Source organism: Nyctibius grandis, chromosome 17 (genome assembly GCF_013368605.1).
Source record: "Nyctibius grandis isolate bNycGra1 chromosome 17, bNycGra1.pri, whole genome shotgun sequence".
NCBI classification, from domain to species: Eukaryota; Metazoa; Chordata; class Aves; order Nyctibiiformes; family Nyctibiidae; genus Nyctibius; species Nyctibius grandis.
The window spans coordinates 11,013,095-11,032,257 of record NC_090674.1 but is presented as its reverse complement, the minus strand read 5'-3'; the positions used below and the strand labels follow the sequence as shown (position 1 = coordinate 11,032,257).

General features: G+C 54.0%; 1 protein-coding gene across 2 annotated transcripts; it reads left to right on the top strand.

Annotated features, from left to right (window-relative positions):
- Positions 1-662: 662 nt before the first annotated feature.
- On the top strand, positions 663-18,881 carry RPRD2 (regulation of nuclear pre-mRNA domain containing 2). 2 transcript variants are annotated; one of them, XM_068414988.1, is made up of 11 exons: positions 663-931; positions 6,230-6,359; positions 8,698-8,798; positions 9,889-9,966; positions 11,270-11,322; positions 11,815-11,941; positions 12,648-12,823; positions 13,062-13,347; positions 13,762-14,037; positions 14,318-14,521; positions 15,199-18,881. In XM_068414988.1, the coding sequence occupies exons 1-11, from the start codon at positions 715-717 to the stop codon at positions 17,934-17,936; spliced, it is 4,386 nt and encodes a 1,461-aa protein (XP_068271089.1). In that variant the 5' UTR covers positions 663-714; the 3' UTR covers positions 17,937-18,881. The 2 variants fall into 2 exon arrangements, with proteins under 2 accessions (XP_068271089.1, XP_068271091.1); XM_068414990.1 differs by lacking the exon at positions 9,889-9,966.
- The last annotated feature ends 282 nt before the right edge of the window (positions 18,882-19,163 follow it).

The window sequence follows — 19,163 nt, the reverse complement described above, 5'->3', positions numbered from 1 at the left end:
CAGGGTGTGATGGTGGAGGCTTCGCTGGGGGGGACCTGCTGTTAAGGGTGTTTTTGAGGGAACTGGGGGGCACACGCCGCCCGTGGGGGTCTGGCGGTGGCAGGAGCCGCCTTCCCCTCCTTTATGTACACCATAAACTTTTTTTTTCAAGCCGAAGCTGTTTTCCAGCCTCGGGGTTATAACCAGGCCCAAGGCACCCCTCCCGGCCGGGGGCGGCCGCCATCTTGCGCGGCGGGGGCCAGCGCAGGCGCGCGGGGCCCGCGCAAAGGGGCGGGGCGAGGGGCGCAGGCGCGGCGGGGCCGGGGCGGGGCGGCGCATGCGCGGGGAGGGGGCGGCGCAGGCGCGGCGGGGCGGGGGGCGCCCTGTGTGAGGGAGCCCGGCACAAAATGGCGGCGGGGGGGCGGGCGCTCCGCGCGGCGGGGGCCGGCCAGTGACCGCGCCGCCGCCGCCGCTCCTAGCCGCCGCCCGGGGCAGCGGGACGGGCCCTACGGGCCGCGGCCGAGCGATCGCCTTCGGGGCGGTACCGCCGCCTCCCGCCGCCGCGTCTTCTCGGCCTCGCGTAGCGGGCAGCCGCATTCCCCGCCCCGCCGCGGCGGGCTCCCGCCGCCTCCTGAGGCGCCGCCGCCGCCCGGGCCCCGCCGGGCCGAGAGCGGAGCGGGGAGCAGCGCCGCCGCTGCCGTCCGCGGGGCCCGGCTGGGCGAGCAGGGCGGGAAGATGGCGGCGGGCGGCGGAGGCGGCGGCCGGGCCTCCTCCTCCTCCTCGGCCGCCGCCTCCTCCTCCTCGGCCGGCGCGCTGGAGGCCTCGCTCGACAGGAAGCTGCAGGCGGTGACCAACACGATGGAGTCCATCCAGGGCCTCTCCTCCTGGTGCCTGGAGAACAAGCGGCACCACAACACCATCGTCTACCACTGGATGAAGTGGCTGCGCCGCTGTGAGTGGGGAGGGGGGGGTGTGCGGGAGCGGGGGGGGGTGAGGGGGGGACCGGCCCTTGAGCTGGGGCAGGTGCTCGTCCAGCTCCCCGGAGCCTCGTCCCGCTTCTCCCGGTGCCTGTCGGGGCGAGCACCGTGCGCGGGCAGGAGGCTGTCGGCTGCCACCGGCTGCGGCTCGGGGGGAAGGAGATGGGGGTGCAGCTTACGCGGCCGTGCCGGAGGTTTTGGGCCAGATACCGGGCAGCGAAGCGAGGTCTGAGGTTTTGGGATCGCTCGGAAATCTGCCGGTGTTGCGCGGCCCCTGGGCAGGGTTTGTGCTCGGCATCACCTTGTCGCGCTTACAAAAACAGAGGTTGCGTGGCTGCACCTGAGCGGTGGCACCTTCAGCCTCCTGGATTCTGCGGGCGCTTGGCCAGGATCTTTTAAAACGTTATTTTGAGATCTTGGAGGGGGGGAAAGATGCCTTCAGCGTTGTGGGGGCGAGGGACCGTCGCTGTCCCCTGCCCCGGGCAGAGCAGCCTGTTGTGGGCACCCATAAGCGTTGGGTGCCAACGCTGGGATTTGGCGAGTGCCCGCGGGCGACGCAGCGGTGACCCAGGAGTGGGGAAGTTAATGTTTTCATGAGTCTAAACAAGGCAGCGTTATCTCCGCCGCCTCGCTGCCGTGCGGAGGTTTTGCCTGTTGTCGCAGGAGTTGAAGTAAGCTTTGCAGGAACGCAGAGATAACGTTCCCATCCCAAAGCGTCGCTCTGGTTTGGGCTAAACCTTTTGTAAAGTTGGAGGTGGATTGTTTTTTCTGTCAAGGCCCTTCTGCAAAATGTAGAGAGCTCTCTTCCCCTAAATTTTGATTTACTCTTTTTTTTAATCTATAGACTGTGTGATTAAAGAGAGTGAGGTGAGAGCCCGAGGGCGGTTCTCTGGTCCATCCCGACCTGCTGGTGAGGAGAAGCTGGCCCTGGTCCATCCTGTCTTGCTGTCGTTGCCCACCTCTCCTGGAAATCCTCTGACAGCGCCTGTCACCAGGGGTGTCCCAGGGGACCATCCTTGGTCCTCGCCTCCCTCTTGCTCCAAGCACGCTCCCTCCAAACAAAACCCAGCTCCCGTCTCACCTCGGGATGTTCAGACTCCTCTGGTCTTGGTGTCTCTTGTCCTAGCTGCCGCTCTGGCTCCTCTCTGGGACCTTGGTGAACATCTCGCTGTAGGTCAGGCTGAGCACCACGCAGCTCCTCGCTCCCTGCCTGCACCTCGGGCAGGGCCTTGCTTTGACCGGCCGCTCGCCGAGAGCGCGGAGCCTTCGTGCCAGCGCAGCTCCCCCATGTTAATCGTCCCGCAGCTCCCCTCCCGCTGGCTCGTGGAGCAGAGGCTCTTCCCTGGACTCCTGCCACTCCTCTGTGGCTGACATCCATCTTTCAGCTCCTGGCCAAGGCGGCCGAGCTTTCAGGGATGCTGCTTTGGCGCTGCCCCTTCCTTCTCCCTTGCACCCCCCGTTACCCCTTCCCTCCCTTCCCAAGCTCATCAGAAGTAATTTAATTGGATGTGGTGGGGTCAGGGGCTGTATCTCGGCGCTCTGACCAGGTGAAAGTGAAGGGGGGGAGAAGTGCCTTCGTGTCTCGTAGATGTGCATCTCTGTTAAATGTGAAACCCTTGAGTAGGGCAGTTCCTGCCCCGTGTCTCTCCAGCAACGCCGGTGTTGGGCTGAGAGCAGTTTGTTGCAGAAGGCTTGTAGAAAATGTCAAGTGTCAGGGGAAAAAATGGGCCTTTTTATTCTTTATCTTCTATAAATCAGAGTAAGTAGGCGTTGGGCTGGCCTGCGGGATGGCTGCTGCTCCTGCCTCGGGCTGTGAAGGGATTTCTCCTGAGCATTGGTGGTCTCGTGGGTGCTCCTGCCCTGGGGGTGGTGGGTCCCTCTCCCCGCTCGAGAGGAAACGGCTGCATTTTGCTGTGGGTATTTCCTAGCATCTACATTTTACCCTATTTCGACAGATTTTACCGCGCTTTGCTGTTAGATATTTGTTTCAGCTGATGTGAAATGTCCAGTTTAAGTGAAGATGTGGCTGTTTGGACAAAGAATTTGGTCCTTTCAGGGGAAAAAAAAAAGTGAGCACTGGTATTTAAATACGTTGCTGTTGGCGTGGGCATCTCCCTTCCTGGGTCAAGGCTTGTCCTGAGCACGAGCCGGTCACGGCTGCAGTTTTTGGCCAAGAGCTTTATGACATAAATATTTCTGCGAGGTAACGCTGTGATAACTTTACCTCCAGGAGGTTTCTGTTGTGAATCAAGAGCTTTCATGCAGGAGGGTCATCTCGTCGGTGCGTTCACGCGAGCAGCTCTTAAATGTGAGTTAAACCGGACACGTCGCACGTCAGCCGCCCGGAGCCGTCGGTCGGTGGAGCAGGGCGGCTGCCCCAGAGCTCAGCAAGACGCTGGGGTGGGCTCGGTTATAAAATTTCCTGTTTCTTATCTATATTTCCCCTCCGGTTTAAGCCAAGACGGTCTAAGAGTAATTAAGAAGCCGTTCACCCGTCAGATACGGCCGGTTGCATAACGTGGCTGAAACCCCTCGTACAAAGGGCGTTTTGGACCCAAAGGTGCTGGGTTTTCTTCTCCGCAGCCTCGCTATTGATCTCACTTAGATTTTTCCTCCTGTGCAGTTTGGGTGAGTCTCGTTTGATCAGTATTAGCTCGAAATCGTGGAGCTAAATTAATTCTGCGTTCGGCCGTGTGGAAACGGCGGCGGAGGTAATGGTGCAGGCTGTGCTCCTTCCTCATGGCGTTGGTCTTGGAGGTGGCTCTGGGCTTTTCTGCTCCATTTGAAGGCCGTGGGTACATTGAATCATTTAAATCAAAGGTTTACATATCTTCGTTATATATATTATATATATTTTGCATTTGGATCTGAAATCAGCGCTCTCTCTGCTGGTGGATAACGTCGCCGGGGTAGAAGGAGCATCCAGTGACCGGCGGGTGAATTAGCAGCGGAGTGCTGGGGTTTAATTAAATCACAAAAGCCCACTTTGATGGGGTGATGATCTGATAGATCATTGAGGCTGGGGTTTGGGGAAAGCTGGCTCCAAACCGTTTTGGGAAGCCAGGCGAGCACCACACCGCTCCGGTTGGATTTCCAGCCCTGTGGGCAGAGCAGGGCGCTCCTCACTCTGCTCCTCGCTCAGACAAACAACCCCCGATCTGCCGTGTAAGCACGTTTGGGGTGAAGGTTGTAAATAACAGTTTCTGGTAACGAATCCTTGGGCTTGTTGCTTTTGTTGCTCTAAAAGCTTATTCTGGGACACAGGGGTCGTGGCTCCTTGACACGGCAGCTGCTGGAGCGGTGTTGGAGTAGCCTGGTGGGAAGGATGAAAAATACCTTTGGCAAAAAAATAGCTGGAAAATACGTGAGGAGCAAAGTTAGAGGTGAGAAGCCGCCTGCGGTGCCTGGCTCAGGTCTCGCACCGGTGGCCGCTGCGGGCAGGGACCGCGGAGGGGCCCGGGGCCAAGGGGAGCAGGGATGGCCCGGGGGCTGGCTGTCCCCTTGACCTGCTGTGCTGTTCCTGCCCTGGGTTTAGGGCTGGACGATGCAGCCACCGGTCTGTAGTGGCACTCAGCGGGTGCCAGCAACAAGCAGGAATCGGTGCTGCTTGTAGGGGCTCGTGGAGGCTCTTCGTGGCATCAACCTGTCGAGGATTTGACAACCAAATAAAGCCTGTGCTGGGTGGGCGCTGGACCCGGGTCTGCTCGCTTGGTGCCAATTCCAGAAGTCTGTCAGTGGCCACTGACCCTCTTCTCAGCATCGGAGAGGAACGTTAGAAAAGAGGGAGGTGATATCGAACAATTAGTTTCCAATAAAAGCGTGTGAGCTTGTTGTTGGCTGGAAAATACTCGTGTGGTGGCTTTTCCTTCATCGTGAATGAGTTTTGTGAAAACCCTGGCTTTGCTTCTGCTGTGAGCAGGAGGAGATCGCAGCACTGCTGGAGGTGGAGTGGCCGCTGTGGGTGGGTTGGGGTTTTTCTGCAACAGGTCGTGAATGCAGGAGCGGTGTCAGCGAGGGTCGGCTCCCACCCGGGGCTCAGGACCAGGGGTGCTGAGACCCGCAGAGCCACGAGGTGCGGCTGCGCTGTGGGAAGAGGCTCTGCCGACCGCGGGGGACACCTGGAAAATGGAGCTGGGGAGAGAATTAAGGGATTTGTAGATAAAAACTCTGATTACTGATGTGGCTGGGGTACAGCCAGAGGGGGTATAACACAGGGAAGGTGGCAGCCTGATAGAGCTCAAGGGCACGTGAAACAAACCCATCTATTGTCACTGTTCCTATATTTAAATCCTCGTGTTGTGTCGTTAAATTAAGTGAAGTAGCTAATTAGCATGTGGATGAGCTTACTGCGCTGCGAGCGCTGTTACAGGCTGACTGAAGAAGAGGATTGGTGAAATAATTAAATTTGGAGCTGAATATGAGGCAGATCAGAGGTGTGTTGTTTGGAGTATGATGGAAGTCAGGGTGAGGAGGTCGGTGGAGGGACCTCGGGGAGGTGTTTTTGGAGAGATCTATCCCTGGAGGAGAAGGGACAGGGACCCGGGGTCCTTTGTGTGCAGCACAAAAGCTGGTGCCTGGCTGGCGTTGAATCGCCCGTCGGAAGGGGCCGTCCAGGCAGCTGTGTCCGAGGAACCGGCAGCGCTTATTAAAAATATTGATAAGCGTTGGCTTATTGATAGGAGGCACTTAAAGGGCTGTGGAGAAGGTCTCTCTGTGTGTACTAAGTGCCCTCTGGACAGCTGTGGATGTAGGTACATGCCTGGTAAAGCCTCTCTGATAAAACTACAAATTTTAGAGACCGTTTTAAGCCATTACAGCTTAAAAAGGAGATTTATACCTGAGGATTCTTAGAAAATATGAGTAAGTGGCCTCAAATGAAACGGGAGGTTGCACTGAGTCAGTAGCCAAAGGGGGTGATACCTGGGGAGGTGGTGGAGTCACCATCTCTGGAGGGGTTTGAGAAAAGCCTGGACATGGCCCTTAGTGCCCTGGTCTAGTTGCCATGGTGGTGTCAGGGCAATGGTTGGACTCGATGAGCCCAGAGGGCTCTTCCAACCTCCTTGATTCTGGGATTCTGTGGGGTGATGCTGGAGCTTTGGGGACCAGACCAGCCACACGCTCTGGAGCAGTTGGGTTTTTCCCCCTGCAGAAGTTTGTGCCATTTTGTGTTTGACCTCTTAGCGCAGGCGACGCTGATCTTAAACGTTGTTCTCAAACTGTGGCTGACGTGACTCCTTCTACTTGATGAATGTGAATTTTCTTTTTGTCTTTAGCTGCCTTTCCTCATCGACTGAACCTTTTTTACTTGGCCAATGATGTCATACAGAACTGCAAGAGGAAAAATGCGATTGTCTTTCGTGATACGTTTGCAGAAGTGCTTCCAGAAGCTGCTTCGTTAGTGAAGTAAGTAGCGGTGTGTCGGAAGGTTGAATGTCTCAAAAAAATGTGAATTTTCCTTCTAACGTCTCAAACTCTGGAGAAACATCAGCAAAATTTCCAGGATTTTGTTCAAACGACTGTGTGGGTTTGAGCTTCTCTACGAGGAGCGTGCTGGAACAGGCTTTTAATTTGCGTGGGGGTCTCGTTTGAGTAAAATTATCACGTGAAGTGGTGCGAGGGGCAAGTCTTGCACCAATATGCAAGTGGTGCGGTGGCAAGTCTTGCCACCGAGGGACGGTGGCAGACTCGGGTGTGAGAAGACAGGGAGGAGGAGAGGATGATGAGGAGATCTTTGCGATCTCCTGGGATCTACCTGTAGTCCACCACCATGAGAAAAAGCATCGTGGATGCCCTTCTAATCCCTGGCTGGCTTCTGCAAGCTTCTGTCTGGCTCCTGTGCTGCTGAAATGTTATTTCTGTTCCAGGTAACCTGTTCTCAGAGGTAGTTTTGTGCTCTGCTGGAAACCAGAAACTTTTATTAGAGTAACATTGGACGAAGAGATCTTACACTGGCACGTGTTGGGGTGGGGCAGGCCCCGTCTCGTCGTTACCAGGGTGCCTCGCTGCCCTCCGTTTTGGTTTCCAAATCTTCCTTGAACCAGCTGGTCCTTACGGGGCAGGACGTAGTAAAAATACAAAGCAGCTCCTTAGCAGTAACGTGATGTTGCTGGTTTGTGTGTCTTTGGAACAGAGTTTGGAGCAGCAGATGGTTGAACGTAGCACGAGGCAGGGAGGAGGTTAAAGTTGGACTGCTCATTAGCTTATATTTAAATGTAAGTTGCCAGAAGAGAAGGTTGAAAATAGCATTAATAGATGCCAGTGATGAGGAGGAGGGAGAAAAAATTCAGGGAGTATCAGCTACCGAAGCAAAAGAGAGAAGGAAAAGCTACAGCAAGAATTGCACGTTACCGATAGCCCCAAGGGGCTTTGCCAAGCCCGGTCCTGCTCCAGGCGTGGGTATAGAAATGATTAAATGGATGAAAATTCTGTGAACTTGCTGCTTCCATCTTCCAGCGTGTGTGTGTACCACGGGGCTGTGACTTGGCTGCCCTTTACGGCCCCCGATGGAGGGTTTTTGTCTTCTCCATGTGCGCTTCGCTGGCCCTGGCAGGCGGTGTCACCCTGTCTGCCCCTCTGCAAAGCTTTGCGTGGCCGGGGACAGCGGTGTCACTCCATGGCAGAATCCAAGTCGAGCTGGATGGCTGCTTGGGTGGGCTTTAAAAGGTCCCTCCCGACCCAAGGGGCCCTGTGGAGCACCCTTCCTTCCATCGCTCGGCCCAGCAGAGCACCCTGGAGCCCTGCCGCGGGGCCAGCTGCCTGGGTCCCACAGGGAGCAGCGGTGGCAGCTCCACTTTCCAATTAGAGTTTATTATTCCGAGCTCAGCTCCTCTGGGGCAGTCAGTGCTGGGTGTTGGCAGGGTTTGGGCTCGCCTGCTGCCCTCGGAGGGCTAAATTCGGGACGCGTGAACGTTAATTCAGGTTGCTGTGCAGGAAGCACTCCTCGTTTGGGTGATCAGCAGGGCGGCGGCTGCTCTGGTCATGTGTTTTTCCTCTCTTACCCCAAGAGCTGTCCCTTGGGTCTGACCCCTGTGTTGACTCAGGGGTCTGGGGAGAACACACGTTGAGAGTGGTTGCTTACAGATGTTTTATTTGTCCATTTTTTTCCCTGAAACAGAAGCACCTGGACGGGATACACTGACACCAGGCCACCTCCTTCTCTTTCTTTCTTTGGGGATTATTACAGATGACATTGCTTGACTCCAAGGCTGATGCTGCTGGGCACAGAGGGGGGGTGTGATCAGAGATGAGTGGGAGAGCCCGTCTTCCTGATGAAGTTCAACACCTCTGACCACTAGACAGTCACTTCTCTCTGAAGTAGTTACTCTTCTCTGTGAAGAGAGTAATGTTTTATATCCCCACAGCCCCAAATTCATCACTGTTTCCCAGAGCATTCATGTAGAAAGCTGCTTTGGAAGAGTAGCAAATCTTTTTTTTCATGAAGAAAGGCTTCAGAAAAGTCCTATTGGTGTTCCTACCGCTCTGAAACCTTCTAATTTTTACCCAAAAAAGGCTCCTGATCCATTACAATATGGAAGTCTGTGTATGCGTAACTCCAAGCGTGCGGACTTGCTGCCTTAGTCTTGCTGTGGAACTGAAGCCATCCCCTGGGCTGAGAACTGGTCTGAAGGATCTTTTAAAGTTTTGATTTAAGCACATAATTACTTACATTATTATCCATTCTAGAAGCATGAGAAATTACAGCGTGGGGGGAAAGAAAACCCAACGTGCTCTTCTTTTTCAGGGACCCATCCGTTTCCAAATCGATCGAAAGAATCTTCAAAATCTGGGAGGACAGAAACGTGTACCCCGAGGAAACCATTTTAGCACTTAAAGAAGCTCTGAGTAAGTTACTTACCCTTTGTGTTTCTTACCTTACAAACTAAGGCGTGAGGTCAGAGAAAACACCTGGAATCACGGGGTAAAACGAGTTTATTGTGCGTATCAGTTCTTTCTGCGAGGTGTTGTACGTGAGCAGCGCCGAATTCCTCTGCCTCACGGGTTTTGTACCTTCCTAAAGACAGCTCTGAGTCCTTTCACGTAAGCTGGAATCGTTCCAGCTGAGATTAAACAGAACGTGAAGGTAAAGTGGTCCTACGGTGCCCTGGTAGAGGGCTTGTGTCCCTGGCTCTACCTTTGAGTCTTGTTTTAGCAATAAGTTGTTTTTACTCATATTTGTGGGGTAGGAAAGAGGCTGGAGGGTGAAGTGTCCTTGAGGACTTATGAAAGAACTCTGCCTGAAACAGCTAACGACTGGAAACACGCATAGTCAGTTAAAACCAGAAATTAGCCGATACTCAAATACTTGAAGGAAATTAGTCCACGTTTCTGCTTTCCTTGGTTGCATCATTAAGGGCTAAAGGTGCTTCAGGAGATCCTCATGTGTGGCTTTGAGAGCCGGTTGTCAGCAGGAGAAACACAATCTCAGGGTCAGGCTTTGGCACGTGAAAAGGCTTTAGCTGGGTGTTGCATGTTGAGCAGTGAAGCTTATGCCTACGTCTGAGACCTCTGATGTTTGTAACTTGAAAACAAAAATATTTCAGATTACTTGTGAATTAGGAGTTGTGGCTGTTTGCCCCACTTGCCTGCTGAATGCTGATTTCATAAAGCCTACCCAAAGAGCCCAGTGGTGTAGTTTTATTTTTCGATGCCTTGTCTTTTTTTTTTTACTCTGGTCATGACTGTGATTTTTGAACTGTCTTAGTGTAAGGGCAAACAGAAACTTGATTTAAAAAGACCATCCCACAGGTTGCTGTATTCCTGAGTAACCTTAGGTTCTCTTGGGCATCCAGCAGCTCACCTAAGGAAGTTGGTCGAGGTGTTTTAAAACAAATTTCTGTTCACTCTTTTACCATGCGACCGCATGGCACCAAAAACCAGATTCTTAAAGGCATCCCGTAATGCCAGACTGCAAAAAAAATGAAATGTTTTCCAGGTACCACTTTCAAAACTCAGAAGCAGCTGAAAGAAAGTCTGAACAAACAACCGAATAAGCCGTGGAAGAAATCACAAAGTAAGGAACCAATGTGAACTCTGTGAACTAATGTAGCAATTTGCCTTCTTGAGGAGCAGAAGAAAGGCTCGCCCAGTACCTGGACTAAACCACGAGCCAGCATGCATCTTCCAGGCTTGTAAAGCTCCTTACAGACTAATATGTAAAGCACCAAGGAGTTGTTGCTAGACACCCACTTTTTAAAAGAATGAAGTATGAAAGAGAAAAAAAAATCTATGTAAGAGCGGAGGTTATGCACAGGAGAGGGAAGAGCTGGTGGAACCTCTTGGAGACTGGCGCTAGATATTCAGAGCTGGAGAGAAGACAGAGAGAAGCGTGGCTTTGGCAGCAGGAGGTGCCTTCGTGCTCAGGAACACATCTGCAGCAGCAAACTAGGTGCTAGGATAAAAGAAAGCTGGAAGCTGGCAGTGCAGATAACGAACTTTCTGAAGTCCAGCAGTACCAGGAGTGCAGTCTAGCAGGAAACACATTTATCTGATACCAGTTTTACTGATCTCAAAGCCCTGAGTGGTCCCTCAGGAGAGGTGGTGGAACGTTAGGTGTAAGATGTGGCGCCCGCCTGTCCGAGTGCTGAGCTGAGCAGGTTAACAAAAGAGTTTGGAAGCCTTTAGTACTTGGCTTAACTTCACAAGCTGCTTGCCCAAACAAACACGTGCTATATTCAGCATGGATGAAGGGTTTAGCGTTCTGCTTCGTATCAGATGTTTCTCCTGTTTTGTCCAGGAACCGATGGATTTAGTGTCTCTTGATGGTGGGATTTGTCCCCCCCGCTCGGTTAATAAGGTGTCAGAATAGAGGTGTAAGAGTTTTTAAGGCTGAGATCCTGGTTAGGCCTAGTGAGTACTGAAGGGAGACCCCGTCCGAAGGAAACACTGGGCTGGGTCTGCCAGCTCTAAGGCTGGCACTTAGGAAATAACATGACCTTCCTTGTAGAGAGGTATAAACTCATTGGGTAAGGCTGTTAGATCAGCCCTCACACGGACTTGTCTTCGCAGCGATAGAGCTGGAAGAGGAATGCACAGGAAATGTTCATAGTATGTTAAAAAAAATGAAAGGCAATAGTGTAATTTGTTGAGCTCTGGCTGCATGTGACCATGTCCTGATTAGCTCACGGAAAGCCCAAAGCATTGAGGGACGTGTGTGTGGAGGGGAAAATGTAATGAGTAACAACAGCCTGCGAGTCTTCCGTTGGGTTAGGTTGAAATATTTTTTATTAGAACTGTCTTTGTGACTGACTTAGTCAGGGTGTAGTTCCTTGGGTGTAGCTCCTTGGTTTCTTTATACTTTTTCTTTATCCCAACAGCATCCACGAACCCGAAAGCTGCTTTGAAGTCCAAGATTGTTGCTGAATTCAGAGTAAGTCTGCAAGTGGAAATATCCTGTTGCACTAACCTTGGGCTGGAGCTTGGTGTAGCTGACGTCCACCAGCAGCATAAGCCTGATGAGAAGCTTGAGTGTTCAGTGTCTCTTTGTCCCTTGGCAGATAATGCCTTCTAGAGGTTTCAGTTGTGAGTTTTGCTAGGGCTGCGGTGTGTTAGTGGAAATGCCTGGGCACTAGTAGAGTAAAAAAAAAACAAACAAACAAAAAAAACAAATAAAAAAGGCCTGTCCCTGCTTTTAACCATCGTAGCCAGGAGACTTGTAGAGTTACAGCCCCTGAGCCTGCGTCTGCTGCTCTGACTGACTTGAGGTGGACAATCCAGGTTTGGTTCTGCGTTAGCCCTCGTTGGGAAATGGCCTTGAACCAGAGGGTTGTTTTGTGGCCGGAGCAGGTCTATGCTGTTAGCTCTGCGCTTCTCTGCCGTGGAATGTGATGAGGATGCTTTTCTTGTTTTGATTTTTTTCCAGCCACAGTCTCTCATTGATGAGTTGCTGTTATATAAGCGCTCGGAAGACCAGATAGAGCTGAAAGAGAAGCAGCTTTCCACGATGAGAGTGGATGTGTGCAGCACTGAAACACTTAAATGCTTAAAAGGTAAAAATAATGTGTAATGTACAAAACCCGCCGTGGTTGGAGGAGGCACAAACACGTATCCTAACCCTTGTAGGAGCTCCTTGGTTCTGTTGAGCCTTAGACCAGAAATCAGACTGTCTCCAAAATGCCAAAATTTCAAAGTGCAGTTAGGAACCGCTAAGCAGGAGCCTAAAACCTTTGTTGATTTGAACCTGTTTGTAGAAACCCGCAGATACAGAGCTCAAACGGAGCAGAAGTGATGAAGGTGTATTTTGTACTATTCAAACGTGCCCTCGGATCGTTAAAACACGCATTGTTCTTAATGTGTGCAGAATCCCTTAAATAATTTTGGATTTAAGTTAATTAAGGCATCCATCAATGGCTACAGTTTGAGAATGCCAGCTGCGAGTCCAGTAGCAAGTAGCACATATTAGGGGTAAATGTGGAGCCGTATTAACAGGGAATTTAATTGTAAAACTGCAGATAGCTCTGGCTGTGTGTGGTAATCTGTGACTGCAGGCTTTGAAACGGTCATTTACAGTCGTGGTAACTTGGGGATGTTGTGAACCCCGATGGTGTGGGGAACCCTTGGAATATGGTAACGAAGGAAAAATAAAACTCAAGATTTTTGCCTCTTCCAAAAGGAAAATACGCTCTCTGGGTAGTTGAAAGAGTAAAATGTTACACTTCTGTGCAGCTTATTTACGTGGTGTTCGTCTCCTCACAGACAAAACGGGGGGAAAGAAGTTCTCCAAGGAGTTTGAAGAAGCAAGTTCAAAGCTGGAAGAGTTTGTAAATGGCTTAGACAAGCAAGTGAAGAATGGCCCCTCTCTCACTGAAGCCCTGGAGAACGCCGGTATATTTTATGAAGCGCAGTACAAGGAAGTCAAGGTGGTGGCAAATGTAAGTACCCTTTTCACAGAATCACAGAATCAACCAGGTTGGAAGAGCCCTCTGGGCTCATCGAGTTCAACCATGGCCCTGACACCACCATGGCAACTAGACCAGGGCACTAAGGGCCATGTCCAGTCTTTTCTTAAACCCCTCCAGAGGTGGTGACTCCCCCACCTCCCTGGGCAGCCCCTTCCAGTGTCTAATGACCCTTGCTGAGATCCTCACTCCGATGTCTGTCCTTTCTTAGGCTTATAAAACATTTGCTAATCGAGTGAGCAATCTAAAGAAAAAGCTGGACCAGTTGAAAGCAACGCTTCCCGATCCGGAGGAGTCTCCTGTCCCTTCTCCGAGCATGGACGCCCCATCTCCAACGGGCTCCGAGTCCCCTTTCCAGGGCATGGGGGAGGAGGATAGCTCCCGGTCTCCCGTGGTCAGAAGCCGCAAGGTGGTATCTCCGGAGGCTGTGACGGATAATCGGGATGTGGAAGACATGGAGCTCTCTGATGTGGAGGATGATACGTCTAAAATTATCGGTATGTTCAGCAGAGTAATTGTGTAGAAATTATGAGACAAAATGACCCTTTCAAGCCTCGTTTGGGACGGAGCGGGTGCACAAAGCCCTTGTTGGGCTGTGGGTTGGTGCTGTTGGGCTTCAGTGTCCTGACACGAGCAGGGACGTCCCGATGTAGCTGTCATTCTCCCACGTCCCAAACCACTCATCAAATACATTTTTACAGAGCCTGTGGGAATCAGACCTAACACGGGGATCCCGTTGAAATCCTCTACCCTGAGTAATCCTTTGGGGACAGGGAGTCACAGGAGGGTCTGGTTGGAAGGGACCTTTAAAGGTCATCTAGTCCAACCCCCTGCAGCGAGCAGGGACATCTCCAAGCCGATCAGGTCGCTCAGTGATGGTTCTGCCTTTGGTCTCCCTCTCCCTGACGCAGTGGAAGAGCGGAAGGAGAAGCAGGCAGCTCCCGCACCGGCACCCGCCAAGGCTGACAGCGTCCCCAAAGCGGTGCCATCTACCGCGGCAGCGGGCACCACTTCGGTGACGGTGACGACGCCTGCCCAGACTCCCCCGACCCCGCCGGCTCCGAAGGCGGTGAGCGCAGCGCCCGTCACTCCGGCGCCAACACTGGCGTTGCCCAACCTGGCCAACGTGGACCTGGCAAAGATCAGCTCCATTCTTAGCAGTTTAACTTCTGTGATGAAGAACACAGGTGAGTGCTGAAGCGGCCCTAGCCCAGGTGTCTGTTAACAGAGCTAATGATTTGGTTTGTAATTGTTTAAAGCTTTAATTGTCTCAAAATAAACATAAATGAGTTACTGCTTAAAAAGATCTGGCTCGGTCTCTCTGACACGCTACCGTCGGCTTCTTGAGCCTCTCCTTGCTCACGCTCCCTGGAGCTCTGCTGCAGTTGTAGCTGTGGAAAACTTGAGCACAAAAAAACCTCCCGTGAACGAAGCAGCGTACGTGAGCGGTGTGTGCTTCCGTCCTAGGTGTCAGCCCCGCCTCGAGACCTTCGCCGGGAACCCCGACGAGCCCCACAGCTCTTACTAGTGGCCTGAAGACTCCTGTCATGGGGACTCCATCTGCTCCTTCGAATCCGTTAGCAAACATTCTCTCCAAAGTTGAAATAACTCCGGAAAGTATTTTGTCTGCTCTCTCCAAAACCCAGACTCAGACTGCACCAGCACTGCAAGGTACCGCAGCGGGTCTGGAGGGGACGGCTAACGCCGTGTTTGGTGGCGGTGGCCACGCTGAAACGTGCCTAAAGCAAAAATGAGGGGAGAAAAACTTATTTGGAATGTATTATGTCTTTAGCGATCGCAGATGACTCTTAGATGTTATGGACCAGGGAGTTTTAGTACTTTTCTAAAAGTACTTTTAGCTTTTTTTCTAAAAGCTTATGAAGCTTTTAATACAGCTTCATATTTTTTCCATATTTATCCAGAACGCTTCGTGGAAGGGCGCTGAACGGGGCAGGCAACCAAGAGAGCTCGTTGGGGTTTCCCTGTGCTTCCCTGTTGCACTTTTACGGAGCAGAAACCTTCCCAGAGGTGCTGCCCCTGCGCCTCGCCAGCAGCGTGGTGTTTTTTACATCTGGCTGCACAGCCAGGATGGGTTATTACCCATCTTACTCAGATGTGTGTTGTAATTTATAGATCAATCTGAGCCTCTGGCAAAAGTTTGCACCTCGGTGGGTGCTAACGTCAATATTAACGCAGCAAAATCCAGTCATTTTCCTGGCTGGGACATGAAGTCGTTTTAAGGAATGATTTCTACAGTACAAATACCAAAACCTTTCCCTCGGCAGCAGCTCGAGCTGACGTGCCTCTTACTTGACTATCTGAACGCCACATTCTTTTTGTTTTTCCAGGTTTGTCATCCTTGCTTCAGAGCGTGGCTGGAAACACCGTTCAGTCAAGCGAAACCGCGTCGCAGAGCACTTCAGCCTCGCCGGCCAACACGACTGTTCCGTGCGTGAAGGGGAGGAATGTTCCTTCCAGCACTCAGTCCTTCGTATCCAAAAGTTTTGGTTATTCTCCAAACTCCTCTACTGCTGAGGTTTCCTCCACTTCAGTTAATAAGGCTCCCGTTGGACACACCCCAGGGTTGTCGAGCTCCAGTTTTAAGCCGCCAACCAATTCCCTGGGGTTTTCTGGTTCCCACCCTACCAGTCCTTCTTCCCTTTTGCCAACAGAAACCTCCCTGGGTCAATCCTCTGAAATTTCAAAAGCCAAGCTGGAATCGGAGCCCCCTTCCCCCAGCCTGGAGATGAAGATACACAATTTCTTGAAGGGAAATCCCGGCTTCAGCGGCCTGAACTTGAATATTCCAATCCTCAGCAGCTTAGGGTCCAACATGGCAACGGAAAGCCACGCGCCGGACTTCCAGCGTGCTCCTACCAGCACGTCCATGGACAACGTGGACGGCACGCCGGTGCGCGACGAGCGAAGCGGGACGCCCACCCAGGACGAGATGATGGATAAGCCGACGTCGAGCAACGTCGACACTATCTCCCTGCTGTCGAAAATCATGAGCCCCGGTTCTTCTACTCCCAGCAGCACCAGGTCACCTATTCAGAGCCGGGATGATGGATATCCCCAAGAACTGCCCAATTCCGTGCACAGCTACCGGCCCTTCGGCCTCGGCAGAGAGTCTCCAGCTGGCCTGTACAAGCAGCCTGCAGACAGCATGGAGATACCCTCCTCTTTAATGGACTCCTCGCAGGAGAAGTTTTACCCAGACACCTCTTTTCAAGAAGATGAAGATTACCGTGACTTCGATTACTCCGGGCCGCCGCCGTCGGCCATGCTGAACCTGGAGAAGAAGCCCGCCAAATCCATCTTGAAATCGAGTAAACTCTCTGAAAGCGCAGAGTACCAGCCCGTCCTGCCCAGCTACGGACAGAGATCGCAGGAGTTCGGCGTCAAGTCGTCCTTCCCTCAGTCCATGAGGTCTATCCTGGATCAGAGCGAGAGCTGCGACCCGCTGGCCTCGTCTCCCGGCATGTACGGGAGCTACGGCCTCAGGGGGAAGGACTCCGCCTTGGACGGCTCCCCTTCGCCCAGCAAGAACGACGCGTTCTTCGCGCCCGACTCCAATCACGCCGCCTTGCCCAAGTCGGTGGCGCACGCGGGCCTCTCGCAGAAGCAATACCCGGACTCGCCCCACTCCCTTCCCCACCGCTCGCTTTTCTCTCCTCAAAACGCCCTCTCCAGCCCGGCGAGCAGAGCGCCCGCGGCAAGCGTGGAGAAATCCTTGGGTTCTTCCATTTCTGCCACGTCCACCATCGAGTTCAAGAACATGCTCAAAAACGCCTCCCGGAAGCCCTCCGAGGAGAAGCATTTTGGGCAGATTCCCAAGAGCGGCTCCGGCGACGGGGGGAGCTTGTCCGGCCACGGCGCGGCCGGGGCTGCCAAGGGGGAGCCGCAGCCGCAGGAGGAGCACTACCGCATCGAGACCAGGGTCTCCTCCTCCTGCTTGGACTTGCCCGACAGCACCGAGGAGAAAGGGGCCCCCATCGAAACGCTGGGTTACCACAACGCCTCGAGCAGGGGGATGTCGGGGGAGCCCATCCAGACCGTGGAGTCCATCCGCGTCCTGGGCAAGGGGAACAGAGGGCACGGGCGAGAGGCGAGCCGGGCGGCGGGCTGGTTCGAGATGAGCAGCGGCGGGAGCGCCTTCGACAACGGGCCCTCGGGCGCCTCGGAGCTGCCCGGCATGGGGGGCTTCCCGGCGCCCTACAAGGAGCACGTGCCGCCCTTCCAGGAGAGCGTCAACAACTTCCGCACGAATAACTTCAGCCCGGCCTTCGAGCACCGCATGCCGCCGCCGCCCCTCGCGCCGCCTCCCATGGAGCACGGGACTCCCTTCCAGCGCGACGCCGTGGGGCCCCCCGCCGGGCCCCCGCCCGCCCCCGCCAAGGACCACGGCAGCCTCTTCCCGAGGGATCACTCGGTCCCTCCCCGCATGCCATCGGTGGATCACGCCAACCCCTTCTCGAAGGAAACCTCCGCTCCGCTCTCGCTGCCCCACGGCGTCCCCCCGCCTCCCTCCGTGGAGCACGCCGGGGTCCCCTTCCCCACGCCCCCGCCGCCCCCCGTCCCCGGGGAGCACGCCGGCGTCCCCTTCCCCACCCAGCCGCCGCCGGCCGGCGAACACGGCGGCGTCCCCTTCCCCGCGCCGCCCCCCATGGCGGTGGAGCACGGCGCCGGCGCCTTCCCCAAGGAGCACGGTACGATCCACCAAGGGACGATGAAAGAGCATTTCTCCGTGCACGCCGCGCCCCGGGAGCCGGGGACCCAGCCCCAGCAGCGGGACCACGCCGCCGCGGCCCCCCTGTCCCGCAGCCGCGAGGCCGTGGGGCTGACCCCCCTCTCCAGGGAGCAGCTGGGGGCGGCCCGCGCCCTGGGCCCCCCCCCCGCAGCTCACAGGGACGGTGGCAACCGCGGCGGGGTGCTGGTCAGGACCCCCCGCGCCGACTTCAGGCCGCGAGAGCCCTTCGTGAGCAGAGACCCCTTCCATAGCCTGAAAAGACCCCGGCCGCCATTCGGGAGGGGGGGGTCCCCCTTCTTCACCCCGAAACGCCCCTTCTTCCCCCCCAGGTACTGAAGCAGACGCTCGCCTCCCGAGCGAAGGCATCCGGACGCTGTCCAGAGCAGCGGAGTAGCGCTTTCACTTGGTTTTTTTCCATATTTTTTTTGTTCTTTCCCCTCAGAAGCCCCATAACCACCTCCTAAATTAAATCTCTATTTTTTTTTTCCCCCCGTTGGTTATTTCCCAGTTGGTTCAAGACTAGGAAAAAAAAAAAAAAAATTTTAATGAAAAGAAAAAAGCGTTGCTGTTGAAAAAAACAACAAACTTCCAGTAGTTAAAAAGTTCCAAAAAACCTACAAAAAAAATAAAAACACCCTAAAAACCCACGAGGAAGGAGGACGCGTGCTCTGGGGATGATGTTTTTTAGCCGCTGCTGCAGGGAGGAGCGAAGGGTCCAAGCGGTGGCAGAGCCCCCCTCCAGCCCCTCCTGTGCCTTCCTCAGCATCGACAGGCCAAAACCACCGAAAAAAGGCAAAAAAAGGAAACAAAAAGAAGAAGAAAACCCACCCTACGATGATCTCCGGACTGTTTGGCTCCTGGGAGCGAGGAGGGGGCCCCCGGCGTGTCCCCCCCGCTCCAGCTCACCCGCCTCGGGGAAAAATCTGTCTGTTGGTTGGATTTTGGTTTATTTTGGGGTTTTTTTTTTGTTGGGGTTTTTTTTTTTGCCCCCTCCCTTCCCTCCCCACCCCGGGAACACTGTTGACTTTCTACGTGTGTATATAATAATAATCACTTTTTAATTCCATCTCGGATCGTTCACAAGGCGCAGACGGAGCCCGCGGGGGGGCTCGGGGCGCTGCCCCCCCCCCCCAGCCCAGGGCCGCCCCGCAGCCGCGCCCGCGGCTTTTATATGAAGTTGGAATTTTACTTGATTTATTTTATTTTATTTTTTGGGGTTTTTTGTTGTTTGTTTGTTTGTTTTTTTAGTTGCTAGAATCCATCATATATGTTTGATAAAGGTGTAGGGTTAAATATCTACATAAAAAATTACAAAACCGAGGTGGTGGCGGGTCCTTTCTTTGTCGCGGGTGCTCGGGGCGGGGGTCTCGGGCCCCTCGGCCCTGAGGGGATCCCCCGGCCCTGGCTCCCGGGGGGGGCTTCTCCTTCACCCGCTCCCCACCGGGCCTGGGCCGGGGTCGCTGCTGACCCCCCAGTTCCCCACCGGGCTCCCGGGGCTGGGGCAGTGCCGTAGGGGGAGCGTGTGTCTCGTTGTTCCCCCCCCGGCGTCTCCATGGTTCCGTC

Excerpts from the sequence above, each read along its gene's own strand:
- RPRD2 (XM_068414988.1), top strand. The coding sequence starts at position 715 with ATGGCGGCGGGCGGCGGAGGCGGCGGCCGGGCCTCCTCCTCCTCCTCG. Across the intron at positions 8,799-9,888 it reads AGCACTTAAAGAAGCTCTGA|GTACCACTTTCAAAACTCAG; the intron begins GTAAGTTACTTA and ends AATGTTTTCCAG. Across the intron at positions 13,348-13,761 it reads TGATACGTCTAAAATTATCG|TGGAAGAGCGGAAGGAGAAG; the intron begins GTATGTTCAGCA and ends TCCCTGACGCAG.